Below are 16072 nucleotides of genomic sequence, written 5' to 3'. Positions count from 1 at the left end.
AAGAATGTTCCCTGTGCACCTGAAAATAATGTGTATTTTGCTCTTTTTAGGTAGTATGTAGCTTTTAAGTCCACCTGGCCTAATCTGTCATTTAAAGACAATTTCCCTGTTGATTTTCTGTCTGGATGATCTATTCATTGATATAAGTGTGGTGTGAAAGTCCCCTACTATTATTGTACTACTTTCAATTTTTCCCTTTATGTCTATTAATATTTGCTTTATGTATTTAGGTGCTCCTATGTTCAGTATATAGATATTTACAATTATTGTATCCTTTTATTTGATTGCTCCCTTTTACATTACGTGGTGCCCTTCTTTGTCTCTTACTACAGTCTGTTTTCAAGGTTTTTTTGTGTGTGATATATCACTTGCATATCTTTTTTCCATCCCTTCACTTTCTATCTGATTCCCTTCGCTTTTCATACCTTTTGGTCTGATGTAGGCAGCAGCATAGATTTTTTTTTTTAATTAGTCACTTCATATATCTTTTGACTGGAGGATTTAGTCCATCTACATTCTAAGTAATTATTGGTAAGTATGTACTTATTTCCATTTTTAAAGTTGCTCTCTGGTTGTTTCTGTAGTTATTTTCTGTTCCTTTCTTCTTTTGCTCTCTTTCCTTGTGATTTGATGGCTTTCTTTAGCATTATGCTTAGATTTTATTTTTTTCATGTACTTTACTATAGGTTTTTGATTTGTGGTTACCATTGGGTTCATATATAACATCCTACATGTGTAGCAGTCTTTATTAAGTTGATGATCACTTAAGTTTGAACACATTTTAAAATACTAAATTTTTATTTCCCCCTCCATTATTTTTACATATATATATATTTTTTTTAGTTTTTTATTTTGTGTATCCCTTGACTAGTTTTTGTAGATATAACTGATTTTACGATTTTGTTTTAACTTCCATACTCACTATTTATAAGTTATTAATCTACCTTTTTTCATCTGATTGCTTTTACCTATGAAATTTTTTTTCTTTTATAATTTTCTTCTAGTTATAGCCTTTTCTTTCCCCTTAAAGAATTCCCTTTACATTTCTTGTAAGGCTGATTTAGTACTGATGAACTCCTTTAACTTTCGCTTGTCTAGGAAACTTTCTCTCTCTCCTATTCTGAATGATAGCTTTGCTGGGTATAGTATTCTTGGTTATAGGTTATTTTCCTTTCATCACATTAAAGGTATCATGCCATTCTCTTCTGGCCTGCAAAGTTTCTGCTGAAAAATCATCTAGTAGCCTTATGTTATTCCTCTTGTATGTAACTGTCTACTCTTGCTGCTTTTAAAATTCAATCTTGGGGCGCCTGGGTGGCTTAGTCGGTTAAGCGTCCGACTTTCGCTTAGGTCGTGATCTCGCGGTTCGTGGGTTCGAGCCCCGCGTCGGGCTCTGTGCTGAGTGCCAGCTCGGAGCCTGGAGCCTGTTTCGGAGTCTATGTCTCCCTGTCTCTCTGGCCCTCCCCTGCTCGCGCTGTCTCTCTCTCTCTCTCCTAGAAATAAAAATATTAAAAAAAAAATAAAATTCAATCTTTATTTTTTGCCATTTTAATTATTATTAAAAGACCAATTTAGATTCATTTTCTTAGGAACTCTCTATACTTCGTGGACCTGAATGTTTGTTTCCTTTCTCAGATTAGGGGAAGTTTTCAGCTATTATTTCTCCAAATAAATTTTCTGACTCCTCTCTCTCTTTTCCTTCTGAGAGCCCCTGTAATACGAATGTTATGACATTTGATGATGTCACAGAGTTCCCTTAACCTGTTATAATTTTTATTCTTTTTTCATTTTCCTTTTCAGCCTGGTTATCTATTATCATCTTTAGATTGCCGATCCATTTCTTTTCATTCTATTATCTGCTGTTGATGCCTTCTAGTCTATTTTTCATTTCACTTCTTTAATCTTTCAGCTCTAACTTTGTTAAAGTTCTCAGCACATCCATTCTTAAGTCCAGTAAGTCTCTTTATGACCATTACTTTGAATTTGTTATTAGACACATTATCTCTGTTTCATTTAGTTCTTTTACTGTGATTTTGCCTTGTTCTTTCATTTAGGCCATATTCCTCTCTCTCCACATTTTGCCTAAATCTGTGTTTCTGTGTATTGGTCTTAAAAGTAGTGGCCTTTTGTAAAAGAGGTCCTGTGGTGCCTTCTAGCACAATGCCACCTGAATGCCAGATTCAGACATTTTGGGGGTATCCCATGTCAGCTGTGTGCACCCTCCTGTTGTGGCTGAACCATGGTTGCCTCCAGGTCAGCTGTCTGTAATAACCTTCTTTGCGTGCTGTGAATGCATTAGGTAGGGTTGCTCTGTGTACTGTTGAGATGTCCGGTTGCAGTCACCACAGCCTCCTTAATAGGCAAGGCCAGTAATCAGCCTAGCTGTCTGCAATTAGCTTTTCTGACACAGCAGCAGTTGCACCAAAGGGCGGGGCTTGCTCCATGAACAGATAGCTAGAAGGTCTGGCTGCTGGAACTGAGAGCGTACTGGTGTGGCAGCAGGAGTCACATTGGAGTGGTTCTAGTCATGGCCAGGGCTGCCTGTCAGGTGAGGCAGGGCAGGAGTCACTTTGGAGGCAGGCAGATTGGGTAGGGTGGTTGCACAGGAGATGGCCAGGGTGGAGTATGCGGTGGTAACAAGGTAGATGGAGAGAGTTAAAAACTGGTTCCCATAAGCATCTGGCTCTCTAGGCTGGGGAAGAGCAAGAAAAACGGTGCCCAGCAGCACTTTTGTTCCTGGAGGAATCTCCTGCAGATCTCTGCTCCTCCGAAACATGTTCTAAGATTAGTGGATAAATCTCCTTCATGTATACCCCAGGCGCTTATCAAACTGTTGCTTCTGTGCTGTGCCTTGGGCCAAGTTTTTAGTATGTTGGCTTTTTAAGGGCAGGAACTTGGTTTCCTATCACTCTTGGACTCTCCCAGAGTTAAACCCTAATAGTTTTCATAGCCAGACATTATGGGCACTAGTCTTCCCAGTACAGGTTCCCAGTGCCAGGGTGCCTGGTGTGGAGTCTAATTGTCTTGCTCCTCTGCATCTGTGATGTCTCTCTTCTTTGCAGTTAGTTGTGCCACAGCTTTGGTTCCTAACCACATCTCCTCTCCTCTTACCCTGTTTCATATGGCCTTCTCTCTATGACTAGCTGTAGAAGACATGTTGTGCCAGTCTTCAGGTGATTTTCATAGTTATGTACATGTCTTGGTATGCCCACCGGATGAGGTGAGCTCAGGATCTGTCTATTCCATCTTATGAATGTCTATTTACTTTGACTCTAATAGTTCAACTGGTTAGTAGTTAAGATGCTTTTTCCCCTCAAAAGTAGCGCTACAGCAGAAGTTTTTGGTTTCTCCTGTGGGAGCTGACTTGCTTCTAAGGTGGTGAGTACAAGCATAAAAAAGTTGCTGGGAATAAAAAGGTGGTGGCAGAGTTGGGGGTGGGGGGAGTGTGTGTTTAGCATTTGTGGCTTTGGGTGTGGCCACGGACTTAGTAGGGGCTATCTTCAAGTGGAGGGTTCCAAAACAAGGACTTCCCTCAACAGGGTGGTGATGACCCCTAGGTCTTTGCTGATCCAGGTGACCTTTGACTGGTACAATGGTCCACTGGGGAAGACAAAAGGGGAGAATTGGTGCTTCCTCTGGTTTTAGCCTCCTGTTTATCACGGCTAGTGATTAAAGGCTTAACTCCTTAATTTTTGGTTTGTTGCTTTAATCAGCTACTCTACCACCTTAAAGCACAGCTCTCCCAGCTCAGCTGAGTGCCTCCCGACAAAAGTAATTGTATTTTTCCATTCCTAAAGCACCATTAAGAGCCACAGTCCTAAAATCCCTGATCACCTTGAGCAAGTATGGCTTGTGCTTGAAACACAAAGTGAGTTTTAATAAATTTGCTCCAAAATATTTTATTAATGTTTTATATAAAAAAACAAAATAGAAGTAAGTTATGTGTTACAGTGAATAACACACTGAAAGCATGTGTACGGTTGTCGTTTCTAATTTCTCTGTAAAATTAACCAGCCACGATGGAACAAAGAGGAAGAGTAGATATCAGTTTCATAATTTTTTTTGGTACACTTCCAAGTACAAAAAGCATCATGGTAATTTTTAAGTGCAAAGAAAGCTCATATTAAAATAGACTTTTAAAATTACAAATAAAAATCTGTACATCGAGGATATTTTTAAGGCCTTTCCGTGTGCACGGCACTCTAGAACGAGAAGAGGAACCGCCAGGAGAGTAGCCGTCGCATCAGGTGCTACAGGTCTGGCCCATTTCAGCTTGCAGGGCCATCTCCTCTTTCCTCAAGGGGAAAGTATCAATCAGGTTGAAAAGGGCCACAGGCATCACCAGGGAGACATAGCGCTCCTTGTCCATGCCATGCTTATCCACCAGCACCATGCTGAAGGAGTAGAGTGGGATTTGCAGCAACAACCTAAGGCAGACAAAGAGAAGATGGTCAAACCCGATTCCCAAGGGTTCTGTTAGACCACCCGGAGCCCTGTAGCGACACTGGATGCAGAGAAAGCCTTAATACCACGAAGGACTTACTCATCTAAAGACTCTTGCTGCTCAAAGTATGGTGCTTGGAGTAACAGCCATCACATGGGAACTTGTTAGAAATGGAGAATCCCATGCTCCACCCCGACCCTATTGAATTAGAGTCTGCATTATTAGCAAGATGCCTAGATGATGGGTATTGCACATGGAAGGTTGGGTAGCACTGCTTTAATGTTTTTTATGTTTATTTCTGAGAGAGACAGCGCAGGAGTGGGGGGAGGCAGAGAGAACGGGAGACAGAAGCCGAAGCAGGCTGCAAGCTCTGAGTTGTCAGCACAGAGCCCATCGTGGGGCTCGAACACATGAAATGGGAGATCCTGACCTGGGCCGAAGCCAGATGCTTAACCTACTGAGCCACCCAGGCGCCCTGGGTAGCCCTGCTTTATAGTGGTCAGGAAGATACTAGCCTGCATTGGTGCTCTATGCCAGTAGTTGCTACAAAGTGTGTCCAACAATACTAACAGATATTTTTGTCTTAAATCGGAGTCCACTGAAATTTGCAGACTAGGTTTGCGAAGCCATGTACATACTAGTGCTAGGTGAATGGTTAGTAGGAGTGATTTTACCCTTTAGGGAATATTTGGCTACATCTGAACACATTTTTCGTTGTCACCATGAGGTGGTGCTTTTGGCCTCTAGTGACTAGAGGCCAGGGATGCTGCTTAATGTACTACAACCCACAGGAAAGGATCTTCCAACAAACAATTATTCCCAAAGGTCAATAGTACGGAGGTTAAACCCTGGACTAGGTGAAGCTGATTGAAATGAGTTTCTCAACCTTGTAGTTCTGGACCATTCTGGCTTATTCAGTAGCCAGCTCTGGACTGCAGTTGGAGGAAATTAAATGTGGTCCATAACCTAGGTATATTAATTTGGTTAATCATTATTTGTATCTCAGATAATTCTGCAAAAATTCAAATTACCTTCAGAAGTCTGATGATTTTTCTCCTCTACCACACTGGAATTTTTACTGGATAAATTATATCAACAGAAACGTGAAATGAGATGGAATAAGCCAGAGAAAGCAAACAAGCTGGTAAGCTGAGCCCATTGAAAAAAGAAGCCCACTCAGTGTCTTCTCAATTGTATTTTTTAATTTAGTTATCTAGAGATTGTGTGCAAGGCAGAATAGATACTGCCATCTGTATTTAAAGTGAAATATTTTTCCTCACACAAAAGAATCACAGGAAATATATTCACTACTCCAAGTCCAAACTGACTTCCCCTTCTTCTGCCTTTTAAGAGGGAGTTTCAGGGAAGAGGAGAATAATTTATATTTTATCTCAGTGGGAAGCCAAATTGCTAATCCATTGCTAGTGACTAGAAATAAAAGAAAGACATTAAAATATCTCCATCAGGTCTCCTGAGGTGGTAGATTACTGAGAAATGCATTAATGAGTGTTTGCAGACCATGAAGTGAATCAAAATGGAGAGAGAAACTGCTCTGCATCTTTAAAAAGAGGAATATTTAGTTTTTTCTGGGGGAGAGGAGTAGGGTAGAAGATATCCTCCGGCAGAGGGGTCCCAGAAATGAAAACAGGTTTGGAGGGAGAAAAAGGCCAAGCAATGTTGTGGTGGCTGGAACCTGTTGGGAGAGGGTGACCAGTGAGGAATTAACATTTGATATTATAGTTGGGGCGCCTGGGTGGCTCAGTTGGTTAAGCGTCCGACTTCGGCTCAGGTCATGATCTCGCAGTTTGTGGGTTCGAGCCCTACATCAGGTTCTGTACGGACAGCTAAGAGCCTGGAGCCTGTTTCCGATTCTGTCTCTCTCTCTCTCTCTGCCCCTCCCCCACTCATGCTCTGTCTCTGTCTCAGAAATAAAGTATAAAAATATTAAAAAAAAAAAAAAAAAGTACGTGAGAGTTCCCCTTTCTCCACATCCCCACCAACACTTGTTTCCTGTGCTAATTTTAACCATTCTGACAGGTGAGGATGAGATCTCATTTTAGTTTTGATGTGCATTTCCCTGATGACCAGTGACGTTGAGCTTCTTTTCATGTGTCTGTTGGCCATCTATAGGTCTTCTCTGGAAAAATGTTCATGTCTTCTGACCGTTTTAAAATTGGAATATTTGTTTTTTGGGTGTTGTCTAACTTCTTTATGTATTTTGGATACTCACACTTTTATCAGGTGTGTCCTTTGCAAATATCTTCTCCCCTTCCATAGGTTGCCTTTTAGTTTTGATTGTTTCCTTTGCTGTGCAGAAGCTTTTAACTTGGATGATGTCCCAATAGTTTATTTTTGCTTTTGTTTCCCTTGCCTCAGGAGACATATGTGGAAGGAAGGTGCTATGGCTGATGTCTAAGAGGTTACTGCCTGTGTTCTCCTCTAGGATGGTTATGGTTTCATGTATCACATTTAGGTCTTTAATTCATTTTGAGGTTTTGTGTGTGGTGTAAGAAAGTGGTGTAGTTTCATTTTTTTTTTAACACTTTATTGTCCAGTTGGTTTCCCTATAACACCCAGTGCTCATCCCCACAAGTGCCCTCCTCCATGCCCATCACCCTCCTTCCCCTCCCCCCACCCCCATCAGCCCTCAGTTTGTTCTCCGCATTCAAGAGTCTCTCATGGTTTGCCTCCCTCCCTCTCCCCCACTTTTTCCCCCCTTCTTCTCCCCCATGGTCCTCTGTTAAGTTTCTTCTAATCCTCCTATACGTGCAAACATATGGTATCTGTCCTTCTCTGCCTGACTTATTTCGCTCAGCATAACACCCTCGAGTTCCATCCATGTTGCTACACATGGCCAGATTTCATTCTTTCTCATTGCCGTGTAGTATTCCATGGTATGGATAAACCACATCTTCTTGATCCATTCATCCATTGATGGACACACTTAGGCTCTTTCCATGTTTTAGCTATTGTGGAGAGTGCTGCTAGGAACATTGGGGTCCATGTGCCCCTATGCATCAGCACTCCTGGATCCCTTGGGTAAATTCCTAGCAGTGCTATTGCTGGGACATAGGGGAGTTCTAGTGGTAATTTTTTTGAGGAACCTCCACACTGTTTTCCAGAGGGGCTGCACCAGTTTTCATTTCCACCAACAGTGTAGGAGGGTGCCCATTTCTCCACATCCTCGCCAGCATCTAGAGTCTCCTGATTTGTTCATTTTAGCCACTCTGACCAGCGTGAGGTGATATCTCAGTGTGGTTTTGATTTGTATTTCCCTGATGAGGTGGGACACTGAGCATCATGTCATGGGTCTGTTGGCCATCTAGATGTCCTCTTTGGAGAAGTGTCTGTTCATGTCTTCTGCCCATTTCTTCACTGGGTTGTTTGTTTTTCAGGTGTGGAGTTTGGTGAGTTCCTTATAGATTTTTGGATACTAGCCCTTTATCTGATATGTCATTGGCAACTATCTTTTCCCATTCCGCCAGTTGCCTATTAGTTTTATGGATTGTTTCCTTTGCCGTGCAGAAGCTTTTTCTCTTGATGAGGTCCCAGTAGTTCATTTTTGCTCTTGATTCCCTTGCCTTTGGGGAGGTGTCAAGTAAGAAATTGCTGCGGTTGAGGTCAAGGAGTTTGTTTCCGGCTGTCTCCTCTAGGGTTTTGATGGGTTCCTGTCTCATATTCAGGTCCTTTATCCATTTTGAGTTGTTGTGTATCGTGTGAGAAAGTGGCCTAGTTTCATTCTTCTGCATGTTGCTGTCCAGTTTTCCCAACACCATTTGTTGAACAGACCTTTTTCCCATTGGATATTCTTTCCTGCTTTGTCAATGATTAATTGACCACAGAGTTGTGGGTTCCTTTCTGGGTTTTCTTTCTGTTCCATTGCTCTGTATGTCTGTATTTGTGCCAGTATGATAATATTTTGATCACTACAGCTTTGTAATAGATCTTGAAGCTTGGAAATGTGATGCCTCCAGCTTTAGTTTTTCAAGTATGCTTTGGCTATTTGTAGTCTTTTGCGGTTCCATACAAATTTTAGGATTGTTTGTTCTAGCTCTGAAAAATGCTGGTGGTATTCTGAGAGGGATTTCATGAAGTCTGTAAATCGCTTGGGGTAGTATAGACATTTTAACAATATTTTTTCTACCAATCGATGAGCATGAAATGTCTTTCCATTGCTTTGTGTCATCTTAAATTTCTTTCATCAGTGTTTTTATAGTTTTCAGAGTACAGGCCTTAGACCTCCTTGCTTAGGTTTATTCCTAAGTACCTTATGGCTTTTGGTGCAATTGTAAATGAGTTTTACTTCTTAATTTCTTTTTTCTGCTTCATTATTGGTGTACAGAAATACAACGGACTTCTGTACACTGATTTGGTATTCTGTGACTTTACTGAACTTGTTTATCACGTGATCTACAAAGAGTGAAAGTTTTACTTCTTCCTTATCTGTTTGGATGCCTTTTCTTTCTTTCTGTTGTATGATGGCTGTGGCTAGTACTATGTTGGAAAAAAAATGGTGAGAGTGGACACCCTTGTCTTGTTCCTGACCTTTAAGGAAAAGCTCTCAGTTTTTCCCCATTACGGATGATAGTCACTTTGGGCTTTTCACAGAATGTCTTCACGATACTGAGGTTTGTTCCCTCTAAACCTACCTTATTGCAGGTTTTTATGATGAATGGATATTGTACTTTGTCAAATGGTTTTTCTACATCTAATGAAACGATTATAGGGTTCTTATCCTTTCTCATTGATAGGATGTATCACCTTGATGGATTTGTGAATATTGAAACTTCTCTGCAACCCAGGATTAAATTTCACTTATGTTAAATGGTTTTTTAAGATGTATTGTTGGATTTGGTTTACTAGTATTTTGAGGATTTTTCTATCTGTGTTCCTCAGATATATTGACCTGTGTTTATATTTGGTTTAGGTATCAGGGTAATGCTGGCCTCATAGAATGAATATGCAAGTTTTCTTTCCTTTTCCCTTTTTTGGGGAATAGTTTGAGAACAATAGGTATTAACTCTTCTTTAAATGCTCAGTTGGTTAAGCATCCCACTCTTGGTTTCATGATCTCATGGTTTGGAAGTTTGACACACACCCCCCCCCCCCCCGCAGTTGGGCTCTGCAGTGACACTGTGGAGCCTGCTTGGGACTCTCCCGCTCTCTGACCATCCCCTGCTTGTGTTCTCTCTCTCATTCAAAATCAATAAACTTAAAAAAAAAATGTGTAGTAGAATTAGCCTGTGAAGCTATGTGGCCCTTGACTTTTTATTTGTTGGGAGTTCTTTGATTACAGACTCAATTTCCTTGCTGGTAATCAATCAGTCTGTTCAAGTTTTCTGTTTCTTCCTGTTTGTCCAATTTGTTGGCATAATGTTCTAACTGTAGTTCTATGGGGTTGGTTGTTATTTCTCCTCTGTCATTTGTGGTTTTCTTTGAGTCCATTCCTTTTTTCCTTGATAAGTCTGGCTGGAGGTTTAATTCATTTTTTCAAAAAACTAGCTCTGGGTTTCATTGATCTGTTCTAATATTCTTCTGGTCTCCTCTTTAATATGTCCTTCCCTCTACTGGTTTGGGGTTTTGCTTATTCTTTTTCTAGCCCCTTTAGGTATAGGGTTATGATGTTTAAGATTTTTTTTTTTTGCTTCTTGAAGGAGGTCTGTATTGCTATATACTTCCCTTTTAGAACTGCTTTTGCTGCATCCCAAAGGTTTTGAACCAGTGTGTTTTCATTTTGTTTCCGTGTATATTTTTGTCTCTTTAATTTCCTGGTTGATGCATTCATTGTTTAGTAGCATGTTATTTAACCTCCACGTATTTGTGGTCTTTCCAAATTTTTTTTGTGTGTAGCTGGTTTCTAGTTTCCTAGCATTGTGGTCACAAAAGATGCATGGTAGGACTATGACCTTTCTGAATTTGCTGAGACTTGTTTTGTGACCTACTATGTGATCTACTCTAGGAAATGTTTCATGTGACTAGCACCCTATTTTTTATATAATACTTTATGTGTTAGTTCTCTAGAAAAAAGATCCATTTATTAACAATACCCTGAGACCGAACAAATGAAAATATTTCAGATTTTTTTCCTACAAGTTTTAGTATAAACAACCTAACCTTACACCACTTCAACCAGAAAAGGAACAAGGGAAGCCCTAAATAGATGAAAGGAAATAATGTTCATAGTCAAAATAAATACAAAGGATTAAAGGACAGGAAAGATGAAAGAAGAGCTTGCTTTCTGAAAAAAAAAAATTAACAATATTGATAAACCTTTTGCTAGACTCAGAAAAAAAGAGGGCTCAAATAAATAGAAATGCAAGAGGAGATTGATAGCACAGGAATACAGAAAATCATAGACTACTATGAAAAATTAGACAATCTAGAAAAAATGTATAAAATCCTAGAAACCTACAACCTTCCCAAACTGAACCCTGAAGAAATAGCAAATCTGAACACACCAATTTCTAAGTAAGGAGATTGAATCCATAATCAAAAAACCTCCCACCAAACCTAAGATCTTGTCCATACAGCTTCACTGGTGAGTTATACCAAACATTCAAAGATTAATAACAATCCTCCTCAAACTGTTCCTAAAAATAGAAGAGGAGGGAACACTCCCAAGCTAATTTTACGAGGCCAGCATTTCTGGGATACCAAAACCAGATGAAGACGCTACAAGACAAGCCCAGTATCCCTAATGAACACAGATGAAAAAAATCCGCAATAATGCATTAAATGAATCATTCACCATGATCAAGTGATTATTTCAGGGATGCGAGGATGGTTCAGTATCTGTTACTCATTGTGATTCACATTTGCAAAATGAGTGATACAAATGATATGCTCATCGAAAGATGCAGAAAAAACATTTGCAAAATTCCATGTCATTTATAATGGCAACTCTCAACAAATTAATTAAGTATAGAGGAAGCACACCTCAACATAATACAGGTCATATATGACAAGCCCACATCTAGCATCATACTTAATGTTGAAAAGCTGAAGGGTTTTCTAATAAGATCAGGAACAAGACCAGGATGCCCACTCTCACCATTTTCAACAGAGTATTAGAAATCCTACCCACAGAAAGAAAAATAAATGAAAGGTATCCAAATTAGAAAGTAGTATTAAACTGTCACTATTTGCAGAGAACATCTTATATATAGGAGTACAAAATCCTAAAGATTCCACCAAAAAACTGTTAGAATAAGTGAATTCAGTAATGCTATAAGATACGAAACAAAGATACAAAAATCTTTGCATTTCTTTAATAATGAAGTATCAGGAAGAAAATTAAGGAAACAATCACAATTGCATGAAAATGAGTGAAATGCCTAGGAATAAATTTAAGGAGGTGAAAAACCAGAACACTAAAATCTCCATGAAGAACACACACAAAATGGAAAGATAGTCTGTGTTCATGAATAGGAATATCGTTAAAGTGTCCATACTATCCAAAGCAATCTCTAGATTTAATGACATCCCTATCAAAATTCTATTTTTCACAGAAATAGGAAAAAGAAACCCTAAATTTTTATAGAAGCACAAAAGATACTAAATAGCCAAAACAATTTTGAGAAATAACAAACCAGGAGGTATGATGCTCCAGGATTTCAAACTATATTACAAAGCTACAGTAACCTAAACAGTATGATACTGGCATAAAATGAGCCACACAGATAAACAGAATAGAATAGGGCACCCAGAAATAAAGCCATCCATATATATGGTCAATTAATTTATGACAGAAAAGCCAAGAGTTTATAATGGGGAAAGGACAATTTGTTCAATCATTTTGGGAAACATGGACAGCCAAATGCAAGAGAAAAAAAACGGGACCACTATCATACACTGCATACAAAAATAAACTAAAAAATGGATTAAAGACTTGAATGTAAGACCTGAAACTATAAAACTCCTAGAAGAATAGATAATAAGTTCATCATCACTGTAATGATTTTTTTTTGGATTTGACACCAAAATTTAAGGCAACAAAGGCAAAAATAAACTAGTGGGAATACATCAAATAAAACAGTTTCTGTATAGCCAAGTAAATTATCAACAAAATGAAAACAACCTACTAAATTGGAGAAAATGTTTGCAACTCATATCTGATAAGAGGTTAATATCCAAAATATATAAAGAACTCCTACAACTCAGTAGGAATACAACAAAATTTTTAAATGGGAAGAAGAACTGCATAGACATTTTTCCAAAGAAGACATAAAGATGGCCATCAGATACACAAAAAGATGCTCAACATCTAAATGGAAATCAACCTCAGTGAAATATCACATCACGCCTGTTAGAACAGCTATTATCAGGAAACACAAAAAGTAAGTATTGGTGAAGATACGGTGAAAAGGGAACATTGGGCACTGTTGGTGACAACGTAAATTGGTGCAGCCACTTTGGAAGACCGTATGGATGTTCCTCAAAAAATTAAGAGCTACAGGATTGATCAACTCCACTTTTGGGTATTTACCTGAAGAAAATTTTTAAAAAATTAACTTGAAAACCTATATGCGCCCTCATCTTTACTCGAGCATTATTTTCAATAGCCAAGAGATGGAAACAACCTAAGAGTCCATTGATGGATGAATGGATAAAGAAAATATGGTACCCACACACACTGGAATATTATTCAGCTATACGAAAGAATGAAATATTGCCATTTGTGACAATATGGATGCATCTTATGGACATTATCCTAAGTGAAATAAATCAGAGGACAAATACCATATTGTGTCACTTATATGCAGAATGTTAAACAACAAATAAGAAAATAAAACCCTCATAGATACAAAGACCTATTAGTGGTTGCCAGAGGCAGGGGCTTAGGGGTGGGTAGAACGTTTGAAGTGGGTCAAAGGGTAGAAACTTATAGATCTAAAATAAATCATGGGTCTTAATGAGGGTTGCTGGAAGGGAAGTGGGTGGGGGATGGGCTAAATGGGCGACAGCCCTTATAAGAGGAGGGTACTTGTTGGGATGAGCACTGGATGTTGTATGTAAGTGATGAAGGAAAAAAATAAGCTCTGACTTAAGGTTTAATAAATTACTTAAAATCTTCGAGTTCATGAAAAATATGAAAAATTAAGTCATGGGGATTACGTGGTGGCTATAGTTAATAATACTATATTACATATGTGAAAGTAGTTAATATTAAATCTTAAAATTTCCCTTCAGAGGGAAAAAATGTACGTATGGTGACTGATGTTAAATACACTTAGCATGATGATCATTTTGCAATATATACAAATACTGAATCATTAGGTTGCATACTTTAATAGTGTTAATTATAACTCAAAAATAACACGGATATAAAAATCATGGCATTCTTGGTCCCCATCACCCTGCAAGTGCTGGAAAGTTAGTCTAGGAAACATGAATTTGCCCCTACCTTCATCTCTAAAACCACGGGAGAGCAAGGCAGCCAGGTATCATGGCCTCAGTGCTATTTGAAAATAGTATTCTAACCAGACAGGAGAATTTTTAGATTCTCCAGGCATTCTGCACCTCTTTTTCTTTCACGCTTCCCATTCTTTGCCCCAATTGGCTCTTTTCATCCACACTACACTCTGGGGTGGCATTCAAAGGGAAAAGATAAAACATCCATCTGCAAAGCCTCTTATTCCTCACTGATAGGTCTGATAAAGGGGACCTGTAGCCTGACGCTGAATCCCTTAGACAATGCACGTGATGGCTCATCTGTGTGTGACATCGACCCGGACTACCTTCTGGCGACACAGTGATGACTGACCCTCTCTTTACAGGCTGCTTTGCAAAATTTCCATTTCAAAGCTGCGAGGCTTTTGGTGAGATGCTAGGCCAGTGGCTCTCAACAGTGAGATCCTTGGACCTGCGGCTTCAACAACATGGGACCAGGAATGTGCTAGAAATGCAGATTTTCAGGCCCCATCCTAGACCTACCGAATCACATGCTCTGGGGGTGGGGAACCGCATTCTATGTTGTTACAATGCGTCAGGGGATTCTGGGGCAGGTTAAAGTTGAGAACCACTGTATAATTCACGTATGCAACTTCTTTGTTGCTCAAATCATCCTCAGCCTGCAGAGGTCTAGAGTAGCCCCAACATATACAACCTGAAAGAGCTTTTTTCTCGAATTGTATTTTTCTGTTCTTCAAACTGCAATAGTTTACAATCACATCAGCCTTTTATCAAGATTCCCTCTCTGTCGCTCTGCAATCCAAAGAGAAAAAAGTGTGGCAAATTCTGTGGTGGGCTTTTAAAAAAAAACCTTAACACAGGCATGAGCAGGTAGTTCTAAATTACCAACAGCTTCGAACACCTACTTTGGGAATTTTTGTTCTACACTGTCACATGTCAACATAATCTCGAGTTGTGCTATTTTCAGCTTGAAATATAACTGTAAATAAACTCTTAGAGGCCACTCTCACTCCTGGAAGAAGTAAACCTGTTTCAGTTTAGAGTCATTGCCTCCACTCACTTCCAACACGGGGCCGGCCCCGTTGTGGCGATCTGGCACTGACCTCAAAGTGTTACACTCTAGAGAGGTGCTAGCGAACGTATCAAGTATATGCTTATGAGTTTACCTATTCTTCTCTCTCTTCCAGGCAGCTAAAAATAATTCAGGTATCCTCATTTCTTTTTCCATCCCTCACCCTCTGAGTTTTTTTACCTTAGTATGGTATGGATGGGGGGCACTCTTTTTGGGCGGAGAAGTATAAACCTGAGATGGGGTGGGAGTCAAAAGGCAGATGGAAAATACGCAGATTCAAGAATCTATTGTGTCAACCTATAATATCACTGGCTAAAGACATAGTTCTAGAATATAATCTCTCAAGGAATCTCTGCGAGCCTTTGAACATCTGTGATGGGGCTCATCAAGTCCTCTTTCATTTTCTTCTTCCTGGGAATCCAGAAAGACTGCATTTCCTAGCCTGCCTTGAAGTTCAGTTGCAATCATGTGCCGAGTTCTGGCCGGCGGACTTGCCGAGACCAAGTTCATGCTTCGAGCGTGAAAGAGTGGTGAGGTTTGTTTTTACTCTCCTGGCCCTTTGCAGACACCTGGAAGTCGTGTTCCAAATGCTGATGCGACAAGATGGTGGAGCCACCATCAGCCTGGGACCCTGAATATGAAGCGTAGCGATTATAGGCTCTAAACAAATCACCCTCTCTTGAACTGTGTGAGAAAAAAGATGGGTGAGGAAGCAAGATTCTGAGTTTTGTTTAGCCCAATTATCCTTTTCACAGGGGTCAAGGGATGCACGTAAAAATTTGAGACTGTTCTGAAATTACCTTTGGCTGGTGAATTCTGCTTTTTTTAATGCACCATTACACAGAGCCTGAGCACCATGATTCTAGCTTTATAAGTATTACCAAAATAAAGTACAGCTGTTAAAATGGGGGTCTGGACAAGCGCCCTGGAAAGGTGAATTGGATGCCTGCTTTCCTAATAACACAAAGGACTGCACAGTCCTTTATTTAGGAAGAGCCTAAATAAAGCTAGCCCACCCCCACCAAGCAGAAAGAAAATCAAAACAAAGACACAGCAAAGACACCCGGTTAAGAGAGACAGGAGAACACTGGAAATTCCCCACGACATGATCTATTTGGACAAGCAGCACCATGCCAATTAGCATG

At 39.7% G+C, this 16072-nt stretch overlaps 1 protein-coding gene across 2 annotated transcripts in view; it reads right to left on the bottom strand.

The window, feature by feature from the left end:
- Positions 1-3896: 3896 nt before the first annotated feature.
- SRPX (sushi repeat containing protein X-linked) overlaps positions 3897-16072 on the bottom strand; it is a 105403-nt gene continuing 93227 nt past the window's right edge. For both annotated transcript variants that reach the window (XM_039256420.1, XM_039256426.1), the window contains one exon: positions 3897-4427. In XM_039256420.1, the coding sequence (XP_039112351.1) occupies positions 4244-4427 (184 nt within the window). In that variant the 3' untranslated portion in view covers positions 3897-4243. The remainder of the gene's footprint in view (positions 4428-16072) is intronic.

The sequence above is a fragment of the Hyaena hyaena genome, unplaced genomic scaffold (genome assembly GCF_003009895.1).
Source record: "Hyaena hyaena isolate Hyena2069 unplaced genomic scaffold, ASM300989v1 scaffold_12, whole genome shotgun sequence".
NCBI lineage: Eukaryota > Metazoa > Chordata > Mammalia > Carnivora > Hyaenidae > Hyaena > Hyaena hyaena.
Note: the sequence above shows the minus strand (reverse complement) of the source record. Positions and strands in the feature narration are given on the sequence as shown.